General features: G+C 35.9%; 1 protein-coding gene across 1 annotated transcript in view; it reads left to right on the top strand.

Moving 5' to 3' along the window:
• LOC129752935 (type-2 histone deacetylase 1-like) overlaps nucleotides 1-16,408 on the top strand; it is a 62,750-nt gene extending 46,342 nt beyond the window's left edge. The window contains exons 4-6 of the mRNA XM_055748725.1: nucleotides 5,650-5,780; nucleotides 15,434-16,141; nucleotides 16,283-16,408. Coding sequence (XP_055604700.1) covers nucleotides 5,650-5,780; nucleotides 15,434-16,141; nucleotides 16,283-16,408 — 965 coding nt within the window. The remainder of the gene's footprint in view (nucleotides 1-5,649; nucleotides 5,781-15,433; nucleotides 16,142-16,282) is intronic.
• The last annotated feature ends 5,690 nt before the right edge of the window (nucleotides 16,409-22,098 follow it).

The following is a 22,098-nucleotide window of genomic DNA, read 5'->3' as shown; positions in this document are numbered from 1 at the left end:
GAACACTGTCAAGCTTATCTGTGTATTGATTTTGGAAAGCACTACTAAATTTGTATTTGTCCTCAAATTCAAATATCATGATCTTCGAAAAGATCCCGAGGCAGGGCAGAACTGAAACTTTAGAGGGGACAGTATGGCATTAATTGAATTTTAGCGAAAAAGTAAAAATCAAGTAATCATAATTCAAAACAACTAAACAGTATTGCTAAACAGTGTCCTGATTACAGTTACGGAAGATATTATGGATGTTAGCTTTATCTTTCTGCTAAAGAATGCCATAATTCGTGTTCCCAAGAGAAAAAAAACGGAAGGGTTTTTCAAGAGAAAGAATCATTCTCCGGAGTGGCCAGGTGATAATCTTATTCTGAATCCTATTTCAAATTTTTGCAGAAAGTGTGTTTAAAGTAATTTTTAGAAGTTTCGGATCAGTCCATGGGCTGCAAACATGTGAAAGATACGTAAGAACTTGGAGATTTACAATTTTTAGTCGGCTCGAACACAAAGTCTAAAAATCTTTGATAACCCAATTGACTTAATGCTTAACCAAATATTTGACACTATTTTGATAACAGGTACTCCAATCAGTCATTTTTATTAACAGTTTTTGGTTTTAGTCATTAGTTTTCGATGTTTTCTTGATAACACATGAAGTGCGCCACCTCAAAAATGTGTATTTTTAATTTACTCGGCTAATGAGGAAAATAATGAGTTTTGTTATGGTAAAATCAGTGTATTTTTGAAAGATCTATTAAATGGTATCCTTATTTTGATGATATTAAATTACTGATGAGAATAAACCTCAAAAATGTGTGTGCGTCTTTAGGAATTTCTACCACCGTAAAAATATTGTGATATAACATCAAATATCTGCACATAACTTGAGTCGCAAATGGTATGGGAGAGTGGGGAATCATGGGCCACTTTTTTTCGTTGTTCCATAACTTCTATATTATAAAAGATAAATTGAAAATAAAAAATGGTATGGTTTTCTACATTTTCAAGGTATTATACGGTATTTTTTTAAATTTTTTAATAAGTTATTTTCCCCAAATTCTGACTGTTTGAAAAAAAGTAATATTTTTTGGATTTTGAAAAATGGTGGGGAATCGTGGGCCACCAAATCCAAATTGACCAAATAACATGCAAAGTTTATGAGTTGACCCAAAACTGTGATTTCCTAATTCATTTCGTTATTTAAAAGCAATTTCAGATGATGAAATAACATAGAGAGCTGTGTATGATCGCATAGATTCCAAAACCCGTTTTGGCAAAATTTCTTATATAGGATGGAAAAAATATTTTTCATAACTCTTCATTTGGCATAAGAAAACTTTGCAGATAGATAACACGTATTTTAAGTTCTGAATGTGTATAAAAACACAAAAATATAGGTGATTCAAGATGTGTGGCCCACGATTCCCCACAAGCTATGATTTGCAAATTGGTTGCGTTTGTGTGACTTATTGATGTTTCATCAAAAATTCCTTTTCCGCGTGAAAGATCATGACAACACTAAGATCATAGGCGTATGAGCATATTTTTGTTATGCACTTTAGGTTCCCCATCGATGAAATAAGCGGGTGTTTTTTTAATTATGTAAGTAAATTTTTCTAACTGTTTTTAGCTTGATAAATAAAAGAAGCATATGATGCGTATTTCAGTCAACAACATATAGGAATACATGCTCACGCAAAGCGACGACGATGACAGTTGGTTTGAGATTTTTATCTCAACACACATCTGAGATATTAAAAGTGGCCCACGTTTCCCCATGGCCCACGATACCCCACTCTCCCCTACTTGTATTATATTGATGCTATGGTTTTGCTTGCATTTTTCTAAGATTTTGGTAGGACTTACAAGCAAGGCCTGTGATCCGTTTCTTTCTTTTTGGAATGAATAAAATTCAAACGTCAATTGAGGAAAACACTGACTACTTGTTGCGATATCACAAAGAAGGCTATATTACACTACACGACAAGTTCGCATTCGCGTACATCGTTTTATATGTACTGTATTATTATGACAGAAATCCTTAAGAGCGAGTTCACTGGTGTTGGAAGAAAGTGGTAGAAATTTTGACACTTCAAGCACATTTTGAAAATTTTACATTGTCAATTTTTTTCAAGATCTGCGGAAGTCAATTTTTTTACAACACTATGTCTATTTTCGCATGCTGTGATGCAAAAATAGTTGGATTTATATCAGATACGCCTGAAATAGAAACAGTGTTGTAATGAAATTTGACGGCAGCATGACATCATCATGTTTTGCATGATAAAATTTTCAAAATGTACTACAAGTGTCAAAATTTCTACCACTTTCTTCCAAAACGGGTGAACTTGCTTTAATACAACATCATCTCCAAAAATTACATCGTTCAGCGTTACATTTTTTTTGCTGAGTATGTATCTCATCTTTTTTAGCATTTCCTAAAACTTTTGAATGTTTCTTGAAGTCACCAAAAGTGTTGTGTTCAACTTTTTTAGAATAGAGTGTCTTTATTAAGTTTATAACATTTAAGTTATGGCACACAATGTCGTTTTTATGATCAAATTGCTACCGTTGATCTGCGTTAAATTTTCTATCCTCACCCTCGCAAGATACTTTCACGTGCTTTCACTACAGACACATTCCACCGTGACGTTAAATCGCTTTTCCGGACTTTTCTGAACTGTTATCATTTTATAGAGGTAAACAATTTACTGGAAATTGACAAATTTGTTATTCTGAATTGCACAATCATAAATTTTCAGTATCTTTTCCTAACTTTTTCCTCATTTTGACTGGAACTTGAATAGCAACATATTGAGGAACCATATGTTAAAATAACTACTGTTCCTCAAAGTCTTTATTTGTAGAATCAGATTTTTTTTAATTAAAAATTTCATTTTTTTTTAAATAAAGAACTCATTGACTGAAACTAAATTATGTTCGATTTGTAAAAATTCGACCATCTGGAGGGTCAAAACAGCTTTTTTAAAATTTTACAAAAAATCAAATTTTGTGACGTAAATTCACTCATTCGCGCTGTTGTAACTCAGCAGGATTTCAACCGATTTTCATAGAATTTAGTGTTTCAGAATAGTCTCATCATTTCAAAAAAGATCTTAATTTTTTTTTTGTTATAAAATGTCGATAGTAAAAAGTTTACACTTTTTGTGACGTGAACTCACTCATTTGACACTATTTTTTTTTTCGCTTTATATACAACTCCATTGGATATAAACAAATTCTTTTTTTTCTACACAATGAGGCGGTATTTGTTGGCTTCAAAACGTATTAAAAAAATCCAAAACAAATCAATCCATATATTTTTACTAATTAATTTGTAAAAGTTGTCAACATTTACACTTATTTATAATTTACATTTAATGATATGATTTTGAGTTATTTGTGAAATCGAGACATTTCTCTTATTGAAATTTTTTGTTTAATTTTTAAAAAATCGGTTCTAAACGGCTTGTAATAAAAAAAAAGAAATTTTCATACAATTTCATTTTGAATTCTCCCAAATGACTCCGAAAAGACTTTATAAAGTGTCGAATAAGATAAGTAACTTTTCAATAACAAGTATTGTTACTAGTTACTGATATTTAAAATAAACCTTAATTCGCTACATTATATTGAATATCTCACTTGTGTACTCTGAACAACCAACTTTTTTGATTGATTTGTTTTCTCCGTGCAATCGCTGAAATCAAACTGAGGCAAAGAGTAGAATTGCACTGATGAGTTGCAACCCACATAACAAATTAAAAATTTAAAGAAACAAAAAGGAGTACCTCTTCATCCATTAACAAAACTTTAGTTTAAATATATTCTTATAAATATTATCCGAAGTTTTATAGAAGTATCTTCAATCTTGAGGATCGTTTTTGAAAACACATTAGTGTATAGGGAACAAGACTGAGGAAAACAAGTTAGTTGAAAGAAAATTTAAACACATTTTTTACTTTACTTTTAAACTTTTTATCACTGCCTCAAAGATAGAAATAGGAGTTTCCTTGAGAAAAATCTAGGAGCATAGGAGGTGTAAGAAAACTTGATAGCACAATTCACCAAAATGGATCCTGGTCTAAAACCTGTCCTCTACTAACATAATCCTATCCTTGGATATTTAAATAAAGATTTGCAGACGTATAGACCTTGTTTCTGAATTTTTCAAAATTAGTCTTTGGAATATTTAGGGGCAAAAGGTTGTTGATTGATCCTAGAAAGTATCCTACTAACATTCCTTCCTTCACTGCTCATTGACTACCAGGACGTGGCCGTCGCCGTTATTGTTCATTTGCAAAGGGAGAGCATGAGTTTCGTGCATTGTGAATGAAATGCTAATCCCAAGCACCATTCGTTTGGCCCTTGCACAAAACTGATGGCCTCGATCGATCACGGAGTAGCAACCATTGGCAAGGTAGAACTTGTCCTGTTTAGCCACGCCAGCGATCAAGGAATTTAAAGTGCGTAAGTTGAACAAAGTTTGATACCTATAATACTTATGTTATCTGAAGTTTCAAATGAATGATCATATCCAAGCACTTCAAGTTCAATGATTTAAGGTGATTTTGAGTAGTCAACTAAGCTAAGCTAAGCTAAGCTTATAATATTTGAGTTATGCTTCTAAGAGTTGTATATTCGGGGCAAGCGAAAAACGTGAGTAATACGCAATCAATACGCATGAGTTGACATTCCAGGTTTTCAGCTTTTTTAAAATATAAAATATATCTGATTATAAGTTCTGATTATCATTAGATAAAAAATTAATAAAAATAAGTTTGAGTGAGATACGAAACTTGTATTCAGGGCTTGAAGTGCTGCATTTTTTACATTGATCACTGTACATCAATACAATAACTAACGAGATTAACTAGAAAAATAAGTAAACATTATTTTTGTTAACTGACAAATCTATGGTTGCTTTGTTCCGATTTGGGGTCAAATTACTGCCCATACCGTAAATCAGCTGAACTAGAAAAAAGTAAATTTTGTCGGCAAAAAACAGGATTTACCTAATTATCTCAAACTACGATGCACGATATACTTCATGAGAAACATTGTACAGAAGCAATCATAATGGAAAATTCGAGTAAATTTAGTTTGAAAAAGCACTGAACGTCACAATCAAAGTTGTGCAAAGTTTTACAAAATTTATCCTTAAAAAAATCATTCAAGCTCTAGAGACAAGGCGTAAGGCTCCGAAATTATCTGTAGATATGTTCAGTATTTTAAGGTTTTTCAACCAGATGTAATGATTTGTTTCAAAAATTTGTCATTTGCCATAAAAAAGGTCCACTTTCTTCCAAAACACTCCTTACGATTTAAGTTACCAAACCAACTTTCAACACATTAAGGGATTTATTTTTCGTAATTTATAGTTCTCAAAAACTTTCTTCTAGTTTCGTTAATGCCTTAAGCCAGCTGAACCGGTCTAACGTCGTTGCACAAAACCGCTTCAGTCATCAGATTGCATCCGCATACAAGTAGGATGAAGGTACGATGATGAGTAGCGGCATGCGCGTATCAACTGACAATTTGCAAGCTGTGCAGAATCTGATTCTTTTCCCAGCGCGCACCTGTCACTGTGAAAGTTAATTTCCTCTTTTGTCTCGTGTTTAACATATTTCTTCGACTTCTGCCATTTCTTTCCAGCTGGCGAGTTGGGAAATGCGGTCCAAGATGCGTTCGTCATCGCAGTTGAACAGCAAGCAAGGGAACGGTTGCAGCGTCTCTCGGCACTCAAACGGATCACTCCGGTTGACATGTCTCAGCTATCCATCAAGGTAAGTGTACGCTGAAGAAACAGTCTAGCTAGTCGTAGCCTGATATGGTTGTGAAGTAATATTTTATCTGGGAAGCACTCACAATCGGTTGTTTCTAGCCATTCATGATGCTTGAAGCTCGATAGAAAAAAAGGCGAACATCGCTTACATGGGATCGAAATACATATGTGTTCCAATTCATGGCCGATATATCAATGTTACATCGCAAATTGTAGAAAATATTAAGTTTGATTAAAATAAGTCTGACTGTAAAATTTTTCACCAGTTTTGTCTAAGTTGCCATTTTGTAACATATATTATGTTTATTCTTAATCCTGAGTTATGAATCTTGAATTATATAATCTTTTAATTATAATGCTGAAATCTGGTTCTTAACTCTAATTGTGAATTCTTAACCTGTTGATTTTATTTCGTTCTGACTTTCTGTTTAAAATGAAACATTTTAAAAATTTAAAATTTCACCAAAAGATATGTCAATATTATCTGTTTCAGTTATTGTGCATTTTCAGCAATTTTAAGCAAAACTCGAAGAGACCAAATTATGGCCCTTCTTTACTTTCTTTCCGTTCATCCCATTTTCATGCTCTGCGCAGTACAACGAACGCCAATCATCTTTAATATTTTACTGATTTGCGCACAATGGGTTTTCTGCATATCCAAAGAATGGTAATCATGTGCAGTTTGTCTTGAAAATATCTCTTAATTATGCAGCGATAGTGTAGGTGGCGTGGAGAAAGAATTCGTTGCTTGAAATAACTCGCGCAAGAAAACATCAAACAAGTAGGAGTAACTCAAGTATTTCACGTGCACCGTCTTCTTTCTGAGCCTCAAGTTCGAACCCATCAGCTGAATCCGGCGGGTGTGGCTTTCTTTCGTTGTTTAATGTATGCATGAACTTGGGTCCTCGATTGTCTAGACATAATAAGAGTCGACAGACATGTTCGTTCATTATTAGCTCTTGACTCTGATGCATCTACACGGAAGATTTGTTGACAAAAAGGGAAAAAGGAAATAAAGAGAAAATTCTCGGGAGTTTCCGTTGTCACGTTTTGTTTTAAGTTTGCTGCATTAGTTATCAGCCATAAGGCAATGCACCTAATTGTGTAGCAGGTATACTAAGAACATTGGTGTTAGTTTAAGGTGGTTCATTATTTTGGATTGAGATCTAACTGTTTCGATAGTTGCGTTCTTTAGGCTGAAATGCAGTACATTCAACTTTTCGAAAAAAGTTCCTTCCTTTTTAATGATTATAGCTACAATTTTCAACATAAATTAATTGTTTCCAAGCTTTTTTTTATTGTTTGAAATTATTTTCGTGAAACCAAAACACTGACCTTTTCATAACAAAAACGATTTTTGGAGAATTATGGTATAGGAAAGTAAATGCATCGGTAAGCAGAGCAAACCGAAGAATACCGGAGTCACAAAAAAAGAAGTTCCATGAAACATTTTGTTGTTCAGGAAAACACCATCAAATGAGATAAATATTGTGATCCAGAGGAAAGTGTACCTTGCGTAGGCATCAGAAGGTTTTGACTCTTCAGTTTTGACGAAATTCTAGTAAAAAGTACAGACATGTCCCTCCATACATATAATCATTTCCATCCATATCCATTCAATCATTGGAATCAAAATGTGGTCCTTTGATTTGTTACTAAATAAATAAATAAATAAATGCAGTCCCCCCACAATCATGGGTCACACACAACTATTAGTCACCAAACATTTGAACTGCTGATATCTGCTGAACAGAATGAAATGTAATCATATTATTATTTTCTAGATTATCGATAACAGCATCAAAACGCATTGAAAATATTATATGTGCGCTTGATAGCAGTAAAACAACTATTTGAATAGTTTTTATCATACGTTAACTGTTATGTGTTGAACTATCGCATGAAATTTCAATGTTATAAGGTTGACATCTTAAACCGTTAAGCTTATGCGAGTATTTCAAAGATTCCAACAAAATCAATTGGTCTCATATAAGCACAAAGGACGAGCTTACATTTTTAAAATGAAACTGAGCAAATTAAATGCAAAATTTCTTTCATGTTTAGCAAAACATAAGTGACCCATAATTGATACAGCACCCACCAAATACCACACAATTATGGGCCACTTTTTTGCAAGCAAAACAAAACATTTCTTGGTTGCAAAACAAAACATTGCTTGGTAGCTCAACACAAAAGCCCCTTGAACGTATACTAGGAATGAATGCCCCTGAATGTTTGCCAGAATATTGATGATTTCCATGTCATGTTGATATTCGGGTGTTGCCGTGGACTCCTATGTGACTAATTATTGTGAGCAATTTGACTCATGATTGTGGTTTTGAAAAACGTTGATTGTTTCGATAAATTATGCTGTTTTTCAACAAAATTGAAAATAAAATAATATTTGAAATCAAAGAGAAATATTTAATGACTGAAATCCATGAAAATCTTGATGTTAGGTCCACTAGCACCAGAATAAACGAATATTTTGTGGTGGAATGATACGTTAAGTGACTAATGATTGTGGGGGTACTGTAAATGGGATTTGCCCGAAGTTAGCCTTGACATAGGTTTCATCGTCAATGAGATTCGAGGAAAAGCAAGCGATGCCTTTTAACTCTACACTCAAAAATTTAATTCTCAAGCACATTTAATTCATTCAGTAAAGTTATTAAAGAGTAACAATCTTGATTAATAACTGATTATAAAACCTCATAAACTAATCCCAGGAACAGAATTTTGCTAAAAATTTTCAAAATTTTCTCACTTGTTGATAGAAATTTAGTTCTAAAGATTAAATTTCGAATGAGAGTTTCTGGTTCAATGTTATTATATTAAAGAATAATCGATTTTTTTCGTTTTCTTATTTCGGATTCTGCATCCAGTTGAGGCTTCTTAATTTTCAATTCGAATCATCATTAAAAATTACAAATAATGTGCTGTTTTGAAATTAGAGATTTAAAACATGTTCAAATTCGGTTTTCCATTTAATTCAATATTTGATTCATGATTTTCGAAAATCATATGCACTTTTAATTTTTAGATAATTATTTTCCGAATATAAATAAAATTAGAAACCATCCTAAATTTTTGTTTTATATTCAGATTCGAAGTTCTTAAACTTTATTCTTCTGCAGAATTCAAACGTAACAAAGCTTCAAAATGAAGAATTAAAATCAAAAACTAAAAATTATCATTCGAAATTCATATTTCAATTAAGCTTTACAAATCTGATTGAATAAAATGTTTGCAATTTTAAATTGAGATTGAAACCTAAAACTTCTTAATTTGAATTACACACTGAGAGTTCTAACACAAATTTCACTTTTATTCTCGAATTTTATATAGGGGAGAATGGGGATACTTGATCCCCTTTTCTTATTTTCACCATATCTTTTTGGAAAAATTTAGCAACTCGCCGCCTTTGACATTTTTTGACAGCTTGTAACTTCAAGTTTCTATGCTCCAAAAACTAGAACGATACTTGAACCCGTTGATGAACTAGAAGCATTTTCATGGGAGTAAAAAAATTGCGATTTTTCTGAAGTTAGGGGAGACTTGATCCCCTATTGAAGGAGACTTGATCTTTTATTCAGGAAGCCCTAATCCTTGTATAAAAATCAAACAAAACCCCAAGATAGAATGTTAATTGACTATTTTGGTCATGTTTGTTCTCATTTCACAACTTATAGCAGACATAAGAAGAAAATTCTATAACTTTGTCTCAACGCTAATAACATTGCATACTTAAAGGCGCTATTTTTATAATTAAGAGAAAATTAATTATTTTTGCTCTTTTCTTCAAATAATTGTTTGATAAATATTAGTTTTTGGATAAATATTAGTAATTTCGTAATCATCAATCATAACGATCAATTTAGAAGAAGAATATGCCATTTAGAAGGGGGATCAATTGTACCCAACTCTAGGGGATCAATTGTACCCATAATCAACATTTTAGAAAACTTTTTCTGAAAAAAGTTGAGAGTTTTCCATTGCTTTGAAACTATGGCATTATGAAGTTCATTTTACGCTCGAACGATTGATACATTGGAAAATATATTTTTTTTCATAATTTTCCCATGTAAGGAACATTTTAAAATGATGAAAAAAGATCTTCAAGTTACATTTTGTGAAATTTTTCAAACAAAGTTCAATTACTCTAACAATTATTTTGTTAAAAAATTTTAAACTACAAGCATTGTTATTTTGCTCAATTTGGCACATTTTTCTAGAACATTTGATCTTTGTAAGACATTCCAGTTTCGAGATATAGCTAAGGAATCAAGTATCCCCAGGGATCAAGTATCCTCATTCTCCCCTACTGATCTGGGATTTAGATACAGATTCAGAATGAAAACGTTGAATTCGGGTTCAGAAATCGGAATCAGAATTAATACTTTAAATTAAGATTCAGATTCAGCCCTTCAACTTTATAATCATGAGCAGGGATGATAACTGTCCGAATGTTATTTGACATTTTTCTGAAGCTTAGAGCGACATTCATCAGTACGAAAACGACCGTCGCAGTCATGTCCTTTTTGGATTTTTTTAATCTCATCACTAAGAAATTCCCTCGAAAAAAATGTCAAATAACATTTGGGATGAATGTCACAACTTGCATCGAGATTGTGATAGTCATGGAAAAAAATGTTACGATAAGCTGATGAAAATCGGTCGTTGCTTCGATGACATTCATATTGGCAAATGTTATGGCGACATTTAACATTTTGAATGTCACAGAATATAATCGTAACATTCATAGGAATCTCAAAGAAATGTTATTAGAATGACTGTCGCGACAGTCAAAACGGTTCAGTGTTGACTTTGCCATGTGGACTGGCCAATCTGGCCGGTTCCGGAATCCGAAAAATCAAAATGATCAGATTTTAACTTGCGACACATGAATAGAAAGCTCTTGACCTGTACATGATGAAAATTCCCATTCCGCTCCGACGATTGACTTGAGGCTTCCGAATCGTCATCAATGTTTGCTTATCCCGTTTGATAACGCGCCATACGGTATTTCTGGGCAATTTCAGCTCTTTAGCTAGCCTAGATGCAGACCAAAATAGATTTTCCAAACAACTGTTTAGAATTTTTTATCTTCTTTCGGCTTCCATGTTGATTGCTAACAAAGTACAGTCAAGTTCTGCGGAATGTCAAAAACACATACGTTAAGCTGACAAAATTCCCGTCACGTGGGTGCCAAGAACTTCCAAATCCTTCCACCAGGAGCGCCACAGTATGAGCAAAAGTTAATTCCAATTCTTAATGAAGCAAGCTTTACGTTGGTGTTCAGTCCGACGAGCGGACTGAAAGTAAGAAGGAGAGCGCGAGAGAAGAGATGAGAGTCGTGGGCCAATCAGCGAGCAGCAATCGACAAGCCGATGATATAAAAACGCGCGCTGCCGCGCGTGTGTCGTCATTTGTTATTAAACCGTCAAACTGTCAAGATCGGCGGAAGTGTAAATAGTGTAAATTGTTTTAGTGATAAGTTAGAGAGAAATAAGTAGAATGTAATCAAGAGAAAGTGTCTTGTGCTTCTTCGCTGCTTCGCTCCGACGCCCTGCTCTCGGGTCCAGCTGCCACAATCGGCTCTTTTTAGAGCCCTTCCATCTGAAAGAGTTTTGGATCTCGGTCAACCAGGCGATCGAGATCCCCCCGAGCCTTGGCCGCCAGGCAGCGTCAAGTGGATCTGCCTCCACTGATGGGACAACCATGCGTGGTTGTCTCTTAAGGTCCAATCCCACGAGGGAAGCGGACTATCGGTGGTTGTTTTCCCAAGCGCTCACATCGACGCGGCCTTGGCCTCCAGGTTGTCTAGAAGAGGCTCGCTCCCGCAGGGGGAGTGAGTCCCACCAGTGGTCGTTTTGCGTTTTGCGCCGCACCCACAGTCCATCAATGGCTTTTCATGGCCACAACATGAAATGGTCCTTCGAGCCGGATGTAGAAGCCGGTACCTTCCGACGGAATACTTCCGTCATGAGTGTCTGTGGAGTGGATCGGGTAGCAAAGTAGACGAGCGAAGCGGGAAGGAAGTAAGCATCGACAAGACGAAGAGAACGAGCAAATCGAGATATGGAATCATCTAGAACGAGCTGGCACTACTAAAATTCCACACCAAGCTCGAGGTCAGTGCACCGAGAAACCGACAAAATCCAGATGGAAGAAGATCCAGCCAGGAGTGATATTCTTCAAGAGCACCATCGTTAACAGAGGAAACCATCGAAGAGTAGTGCTTCCACGAAACCCGTTAGATTCCGTGTTCCTGCCATATCGACGAACAATTCCCACAATCACAAGCGATTCCAACAAGTCACCACGTAGCGGCACATTCCCGAGGACCGCCAAGTTCCAGAAAGGTCGAAGACAATCACCAACCGGGCAACTTCTCACTTTCCGGTGGGGAGTATGTTTAGTCTGACAAGCGGACTGAGAATAGACGCGAGAGCACCGCACCGAGAGAGCAAGATGGAAAGTTCTAGGCGGTTCTATCTGGCGCGAGCACGTGGTTGTGTGCTTGCTCGTCAGCCTATTTAAGGGCGCATTCTTTATGCGCTTAAGAGTCAGTCGTAATCAAACCGTCAAGAAGGGCGGTAGTGTAAATAATTGTGTAAATAGTTAAGAAGAGAAATAAAATAGAATGTAAACCGAACTAGTGCCTTCTTCCTTCTGGTGTTTCACTCCGACGCCCTCAGGTATCAGGTATCAGAAAAGGGGTAGGCTTGATAGCGGCACGTTATCCAAACAAACGGGAAAATTGTGCCTAGCCTCCCACGAGGGGAGCGGACCATCAGTGGTAGTTTCCCAAGCGCTCATATCGGATTGGTCTTGGCCTCCAGACAGACAGTCTTTGGACCTGCCTTCACTGTTTGGCAACCACCAGGGGTTGTCAAAGCCCAATCCCAGAAGGGGAAAGGGCAAGCAGTGGTAGTTTTGCCAAGCGCCGCACCCACAGTCCACCAATGGCTTTTCATGGCCACAACAGTTGGACTCATCCGAACCTCTATCGAATACCCAAGTATTGTAAGGCAGCCATACTACAACGATCATAAGAATAGAGTTGAATGAGTTTAAAAAAGATTTCCAAGGTACGCCCTAAGAAACTTTGGCAAAAAGATATTCCGGAATATCGAGCTTTGTGTATGCTGGATGGTTTCGACTCACTAGAAAATTCCAGAGGGGGAATGACCCTGCGTGGTTAAATTCCTCTTTAAATAAATAACATTATCTATATATCACTAGAAAACCGCAGAAAATCAATCGACGTGTTGGGTTCAAAGGATTTGACCTGTAGAAAATATTTTTCACTTTAAATTTTGTTATCACAGATTTTTCCCAACGAAGGACGTAGTAGCCTACGCAGCATAAGAACGTATCAGCTCCCTAACTGAGTTCAAAGCTCGTTAGACTTGAGTTAGTTTTTTCATAAAAATATTTTAAACACAATTTCAGATGAAAGACTGAAGTTTTTTTCTCCTGTTAGGGAAAGAGTCCACTGCGACCATTAAAGTTGATCTATTGTGGTATTACCCCGCGTTATTATTTTTACTAGCATAACTTGACACCCCTGCACTATTGGTTGAAGTTGCAGTTCATTGCGTTCCTTACCGAACGACGACTGAAAGGATGGTTGACATTTTGGTATCACTTTCTTCCTCCGCGTGCTCGGCTTAGATTGGTGGAACGAACCAAACCAGACAAGAACGAGCCGACGAACGTTTGGATTTGGTAGCAAGCAAATTTGCAAACAAACATAGTCGTTGGGGGAACATACATTTTGACCCACACAAGGAGGATTCTAGCGTTCAGTAACTTGCAAGCTTGCAAACGTACATCGCATCACGGCGCTGCAAGCAAGCAACTTGCAAGACTGTAGCTATCTTCGGAAATAATCCTTTCTGTTCGGCTCAAGGGATTTTATCTTCGGGCTTGCAAGTTTGCAAGTGATCATAACTTCGGAGAATCGTTTGAATTTTTCGGAACGTGCAGTCAAAGGATTTTATCGCGTGGTTGACTCTTACTTGCAGACACTTTCGACGTGTTGTACGTAAGAGAGAAAGAATCAGTTTGCAACTTCGCAAAATGATTCTTTCGTGGCTGACGTCGGGCTGTAAGAATCGGCTTAAAGTCGTGCGCTGCATGCTACATGAAGGGATCTCTTTTCACCTCTGATTTCGTGAGTTGTCCAATGAGTGTATGTATACCTGGAGATCAGAAGTACCCAAGTATAGTATGGTGGGGATCGTCAAGTTACAGTGGCGACACCTACCATGGTAAAGATCATCAAGATGCACCCTGAGAGAATTTCTTAGCGTACATAGTATTTAACACTAAGGCGATAGATTTTAATACACCGGATCAAAATCGCTGTCGGATCTTGGAAGATGATCTTTAGGCCCAGCCTTACAAAATCCTAAGATTTCAAGACCTCTCGTTTGAACAGAAGCAAGAACGGGTAGAAAGGGCGAGGGCACAGCTTACGCGGTCCGCGCATGAAAAATTTGGAGAATATCGTGTTTTCTGCCGATGAATTCGTCGCCGCACAGCGGTTCGTGAAAAAAACAGAACTACAGATTTTGGTTGCCAGAAAGATCACGAACCTATGTAAACGTATTAAAGGCCACAAGGCAGCAGAAATCTGTCTTATTAAAGGTCTGGGTCGGAATCGCCCGTACTTTCCTGGTGAAGATCAACCGGACACCCTGAAGAGGTGTATCTCAATCAATTTACGTATCGAAAATAGTTTTACGGCATGTCCTCGAACTGTGGACACGACCTAATTTTGGTTTAGGTTGGTGGTTTTTCAGCAGAACTTCTTTCAGCATTGGCTTACGAAGGAAAGAGGTCCCAATTTTTGTATGCGAATTTTTTTTTCGAGGGTTAATTTCGAGTACGGAGTGGTCGAGGAGTTCGCCGGACCTGAACCCTATGGACTTGGTTGTCTAGGGTATACAGAAGCCCGAAGTCTACTCTACAAAACATGACGGGTTGGGAGCTCTGAAGCGCCATCTAGTTTAATCCTGGGATAAAATACCACAAAAACTCCCTGCGGGCTTTTTAGAATATGTGCCTTGAGATTCTGCAGCGAGTGGTGTAGATTAAGGACAAAAAACCGAAAGGCGCTTATGGATTTTAAAAATATGATCTGGTTTGATGTAAATCGTATTAAATTTGAAAGAAAAAGTTTTTGTTTTGATCAAGTTATTTGTTAGTTCCAATGTAGCACTTCAATTGCCGGACCCTATATTTCTGTACATGGTACAATTAGATGTTGGCAGTTGTTTCTTGATTCAAAGTCTGTAATTTACTGAGTAATTTTTTACAGTTCGACTTCCAGAAATGATTATGAACGGAATATTTTGAATAAATTTTAAGAACATATTTTCTTAGATCATTTAACTCTATAAATAGAGTTATTGGGAAAAACCCATGCCATTAAAATTCACCATCCCCAAATAACTCGACATATCTAATCACTCAAGTATTTAATGACATTTATTGATAAATTCATGATTTGATGTCTGGTTGGAGTTGGGGACATCAAAATTTTGGCTCTTAAATCTCGCCAACGACTTTGTTTAACATTTATGGTCTGATTATCAACGATTAAAAAAATAATAATTTTTAAATTTTTGTTATCATTCACAGCTAAATCAACAGAGTCAAGCCAAAGGAGGTACCACGCAGGATCTAAGTTTCCTCAAGGAAGCCTCGCCAATATACGTAACGTCACTAGCGAATAACACCGTTTCCGTTACGAATACCAGCACAACCGTGACAGCTGGAACTAAGGCAAACTACTCAGCTGGGTCCAATTTACAGCACACCGCAACCAATAACAATAACACCGTCAAACAAATAGGTAATGCAACGACTACCACCACAACCACAACGACCAGTGCTCCTGGCGGCTGTGCACCTGTGACTAACAATCCGGTGGGGGTGACTAAGAATGCTCAAAATGTGATCAATTCCAACACCGTGGGCTCGTCCAAGCCCCTCGCGAATCAAATCTCTCAAAATACCACCATTTACTCGAATGTCCCTCCGCCCTCGACGTCTCGTCAACAACCTACTTCCGGCAACTTGACTAATCTGGCGACACCAACTAATAATCTAGCGTCTTCGTCATCTACTTTCCGCGGAAGTTCTGCAACAACCGCCACGCTTAGCAACAACAATAACAACTCTATCAACAACAACAACAACATTTCGAATGTGAACCATAGTCTTATTAACAACAACAACATCAATAGCAATATTAGCAAAACCGGTGCTGGTAATAGTTCTTGTGGTAGTTATTACAGTAATCTAACCAATTCAATCATTGCAAACGGTCATGGTCCCAAGCGAGAGGTAATCCATTTAGCTTACACTCTTTTTTCTTAGCTTGAAGTTATTGCTCGTACATAAACATATGAACGGTTCATTCATCCTCGGTTAGATTCACTTGTTTTTTACAAATATTCTGTCATTATTGTTTTTCTTCTCTATCAGCTGGCGACACTGTCCGAGGGCGAACTTGAACCACAGGAAGAGGCTTATGAGACAAACAGCAACATATCGAGGGGCGGCACCGAGATACTACTAGGGGATCAGAGCTTACGGCAGGAGAACCGGTAAGTCATTAACTTTTTCATCATGTAAAAATGACATGTAGGTATGTGCAAATCAACAAACGCTTCGGTTCTTGAGAAGAACAAATAATTTATTTATGGTTAGCTGACTAGAAAATATTTGTGAAACATAATTGGAATTACACATTTCATATTAAAATTACGTACAACTTGGAAATGAAAACATAACAGTGGTTTCGAGCACCTCTACTAGTTAGATGACGAAGAAAATTCATTGGACCAATTTTTACGAATGGGAGCAATCGTGTGAAATTTTGCAGCTCGAGTTATACGCCAGATTAAATCATGCTGCTGTGGGTGGCTGATTGGCCTATACACAAAATTGGAGAAAAAAAACAGTCAAATGATTGTTGTGAAAACTAGGCCATATCAAAGCTGCAAATTTGTGCACAAATTAAATTTGAATCGAACGGTGCAGCTTCTGCCATATTTGATTTCATTCGTGAATAATCTATTTGCCACTTTCAGCTGAAGGCTTCAACCTTAAATTTTAAAAAGTTTTCGTGAAATATAATTTTTTTTTCATAATCCACTTTAAATGATTCCACTGTTTTCGCGGTACTTTGCAGATGGTCAATTTTTTTAGTTCTTTCGCTAAAAAAAACCTGTGGAGTACTAAGTGAAAAAAATCTAATCCAAAAAGCACTTACCTCCATATGAACTAGGTTAAATTGATTTCATTCTGATGTCAACTGCCTTTTTATGAATACTGTGCTTGACTCGGGGCCTTTATATCCCATCTCGTATAGACTTTTACGAGAGCTTCAGATCATATTATATGTTGTTCCGCTGGGATTGCACAGAACCCAATACATGAAGTTCGCCACCCAGTAAAACCTGGAATCTATATAAACGATCCCATTAGTCACCGGTAGTGGCCAACATCAAAAAATCACATCCAACAGCAGCGTGGGTGGATGGAACAGTTTTGGTCATAACAAATTTCATTAACTCTCCTAAGAGAACATCTAAATGGAGGGGGACCATAAAAATAGTGTCTCTGTCCATTCAACCGACATCAACCGGTTCAACTGACAAGGCTTTCCCGCTGCTATCCAGGTCCGACACAAAAAAGTCAAAGATTTCAACAGGTACCTATATTCACCTGCGTAGATAGATATGGGAGGTACTCGTACATCATGCGAGTGTGCACGTACAGTACGTATCTATACATTGTATACAGTAGATATAAACGATAGGGCTCTCCCGGGGAACCAACGTGCACATATTTCACAAAGAGTGGTCAAAGTTCCGTGCTGCTGCGCCAAATAAATAATGATTCCGAACGTCATCTGAATGAGGCAGACAGGAAATAAACATCAACAAAACCGGAAGCTGCCCAGCACATACTTGCAGGGTGTGTTGGAAAATTTTCCAAAAGATTTGCAGGGCCGTACAATTTTGCCTGAATGGGGCCGCGCTTTTTGATTATTTGAAATATACAAAAGATTTGACACTAATTGACCGAATAGATTGACTTTAATTGGGAAGACAACTTTAGATAAATGTATAGTTTATTCATTGCAAACTTATTTAATTAAGCATTTGAAATACATATTTATTTCACTGCATTACTTAAATTTTTATTTGAAACGCAGTTTCCCATATTTCAATTTAAAATTTAATATTTTAAATTGGGAAAATTAATTTTACCCAACATTTGTTGAAATTTTAAAAATTTAAATTTTTAAATCATCCTACATATTAATGAACCTACAAAATGAACCGAATCTCTGAGCTAAGCACTTTGGATTATAAATCTTAAACTCAGGATAGCTATATCAATGTTTTTAACCTCCCATTCTAAAATCATCAATCAGGTTTCACAATTCCATCAAAAATGCAAAACTTAAAAATTCTACCACAAAACCTGTACTCTACAATATTAGCTTAGCTTAGCATGATTGACTACTTACATTCACCATTAATCATTTAACCCGAAATGCTATATATATTTTATAAAATCATACTTATTTGATCGACTGTTGGAATTTATTTAAATTAAGAGAGGAAAATAAGTCATATAGAATCAATCTCTGGCTAAGTAGAACGAATTCTAGATCGCCAATATGGTTGCTACTCCGTGATTGACCGAGGCCATAAATTCTGTTCAAAGGTCAAAAGAATGGCGTCTGGAATTGACAGCACATTAACATTGCCCAAAACTGATGTTCTCTCTTCCAACATCAATAACGGTGCCGGCCACGTCCTAGTAGTCAATAGATAGAATTCAAAATAGGTAAAGGAATGGCAAAATAAATCATCCTTTAGTACCGTGGTCACCTCTGCCTCCTGGCAAAACAATTTTTTTTGGGAATATGGGTTAAAAAATTTGATCATGGAGACACAGTGTTGTGATCTTATGTTATAATTTTCTTCTACTGTTCGCCTCTGAATCAATTTAAATGAATCTGAGCTATGTTATTGAAGTGAAAACTATCCTACTTTTACCTTAATAAAATCTCTAAGGGGCGTTTTTTTTTCTTGAAGCATTGAACTTTTTTTAAACTTTAGTCAAGATAGAAAACTAACTTTTGTTATTGATTTCTAAGCTTCATTTCAAATTAAAATCAGCTTAATTGTATTTAAATTTTTCTTCATTTGGCAACCATAAGACTTGTTTCATTGCTAAACTAAGAACAATAGAGAATGAGAAAAGAAATGATTTCATCAATTTTTGATTTTCTTATTCTTAAGTCTAAAGAAGCTTTATCTAATTTTGAACATTTTCTAAATAAAAAATTTTAATTGTTTAAATAAAAACAAAAAAAGTTGTGTTATCCAGATGGTTATTATTCCAATCCATTCAATTACACGGTATCGATTATCACGTTTATTTATGATTTGAGGGTGAAAAAAAAACCCGGAAATGCGATAACACGTTAGCAATTGATATGCAAGAATATAATATGGTTTTGATGAGGCTTATTAACGTATTTTAATCGTGGAGTGTGATAAAAAAATAACAGGTTATGAAAGTCAGAGGACTGAAACAGCTGTCAAATCGCCAACAAACGCACCGTACCAAATTTTTGGTACCAGCACGTCAGTGTGGTTCCCGGAATTAAACACTTCACCCCAAAACAGACTCAAAATCGGGTAACGTTTCGATTTCCAAACGCATCTGTTGTTGTCATACTGCAGATTTAGGATCAATTTTTACAAGGATTAGGATACTGAGAACACTGCATTTTGTGGCAAACTATAATTAATTAATGTTACCAAAGATTCTTTTGATTGACTTTCCCGAGCCGCAGAAATGATTTTAAGGATTATCAAAAAATTGGCTCTGGTTGAAATTTTTGCAATGAAGACGTCATGTTGCCCCTATACGTGTTTCACTCGTTTCATTTGTCTTCTTCCTGTTGGTTTCTTGACTGAAAACTTGGCATGGGAATTTTTGTTTTCTTCAGCCCCTTGATGAAAGTAGATAAAACATGGACTTAGATGACTTTTGATTTGGCATCCCTGAATTCCAATACGACCGATATTATGATAGTCGATACAAGTGATGGGTTTTTAATTAAATGGACTTGTTGATGATTTTTTAATGAGCTTAGAGTCCAACTCCTAAGTGCCTCCAAAAACTGGAACGTATTTAAACAAAAATGAAATGAAATCATATGGAGGAATCTTTAACCACAGACAAACAGATAAGGCACTCTGAAGAAAATCCGGTCAATTTTTAGCAAAACGATTACACTGCCATCTGTTGCCGACATTGCCTACCAATACCGCAATTGTAATACAACCATAGTAGGTAGCCATGAAACCGAGGCATAAATTTCTAAAGTGTAAACAAACATTTCATAACATTTCACTTGAGGATAGCGCAAGAATCGTTTTTACTCAATTTGCGAGGATCGGGATTGCAAAACTGAGAACAAAAACAGATCAATCTTCCCGGGGAACAGGTATTCATACGGTTATAAACGTGACTTAGTGTTAAGTGATTTTCCATCGGCTGAATATCTCTGAAATTGATCTTGAGTTGAACCTTAGATCGCTTCGAATCCATTTAGTGGCAGCTTAAAACCTTCCAACGAACGATTGGACAACTACCCAGCATAATTGAAGGATGAATACCGTGAAAAATACCGTGATTCTAACTCTAATGGTTTTATTGTCATTTCAAATAAATGTACCATTGAAAATAAATTTATAATATATCAATGAACAATTTTGATTTGGCGCAATTTGACCGAAACCTAAATATGTAATCTAGTCCTGTCCGTATCTTACATTTAGTTTTATAGTTGGTTAGTGATTCATTCTCGTATATTTGTTTTTTCTCCTGAAAACTATTTTGATAATTTGAAAATTTTGTCCCTTGTTAAATGCTGGATTCCCAAATAGAAACATCATGTCTTTTGACCAAATATGAAAATCCCTATTTTTAAAGAGCATGAAACTGACAATATTAGAAAGTTTATAATACAAATAACTAAAAACATGCATAGTTCATTATTGTAAGTGTAATTTGTTTAAAATTAAATTTTGAAGATTTTTCACAAAATTTCACACGAATCCTCAACGGCCTTTCTTCTGAAAGCAGACAGCTTCACTCAGATATGTTTTTCCTCAAAAGGACTGCACTTTCTTCCCTTGACTGCTTCGGCATTCGAACAAAATATGTTGTATCTTCCTAGTTGAGGCAGCTTCCTTAAACAATACTGACACGATCTCTCAAATTTGGGTTGTTCCAATTATTTATTTCCTTAAATGAAAATTCGTAAGCCTTAAGAATATTAGTTCCATTACTACAAAATATTAGTCAATTGTCTTAAAATAACTTACGGATCTTAACAAATCTTTAAATCAAACTGATATGCTCCATACTAGTCAACTTTTGGCCCGATTGTCTCATTCGCCGTTACAGAAAAATGCGGAAAATGAAAACCGAGTGTCCTTTCTGTTTGTCTGTGCTTTAACTATATAGGTACAATCAATGGTGAACAAGACAGTAAAATAAACTTAACCAGAAATCTCTTCTATGTGCAATACTATTCACAATAAAAAAAAACAATCTAAATGATCAGTCTGAACTGGTACCTTCTGAATAATGTTTTGTATTTGTACTTAGCTGCATGATTTACTCAGTTCATTCTCATATCAAGCACGGCTTCGAGTTGAAAGTTGATAGTCAGGTGGAGGGCGTCCCAAGATTAACTTATTTTTTGAAAAAGATTCACAATTCTTCACAAATTCTTTTTTTAACTAATAAACAAAATTCAGCTCCAAAAAATAAAACTTCTGTCACCTTCGGGCACAGCCTACCAAGTCATCAAAACCTGTACTCTACAATATTAGGCACATAAACGTATAAGGCGCCATTACTCGCTTTTAAGAGCAAGTTCACTGGTGTTGGGAAAAAGTGGTAGAAATTTTGTCACTTTTTGCACAATTTGAAAATTTTGCCATGCAAAAACATTTTCAAGATCTGTGGCCTTCAAAGTTTTTAACAACACGTGTTGTAGTTTCGCATGCTGTGATGCAAAAATAGCAATATTTCTACCACATACGACTTAAATAGAATCAGTGTTGTAAAAAAATACAACGCTCAAAAATCTTGAAAACATTTTTGCATGGTAAAATTTTCAAAATGTCACTTGAAGTCAATTTGAAAATTTTGCCATGCGAAAATGTTTTCAAGATCTTAGACAGTTGAATTTTTTG

This window comes from Uranotaenia lowii, chromosome 3 (assembly GCF_029784155.1).
Source record: "Uranotaenia lowii strain MFRU-FL chromosome 3, ASM2978415v1, whole genome shotgun sequence".
Taxonomy (NCBI): Eukaryota; Metazoa; Arthropoda; class Insecta; order Diptera; family Culicidae; genus Uranotaenia; species Uranotaenia lowii.
Note: the sequence above shows the minus strand (reverse complement) of the source record. Positions and strands in the feature narration are given on the sequence as shown.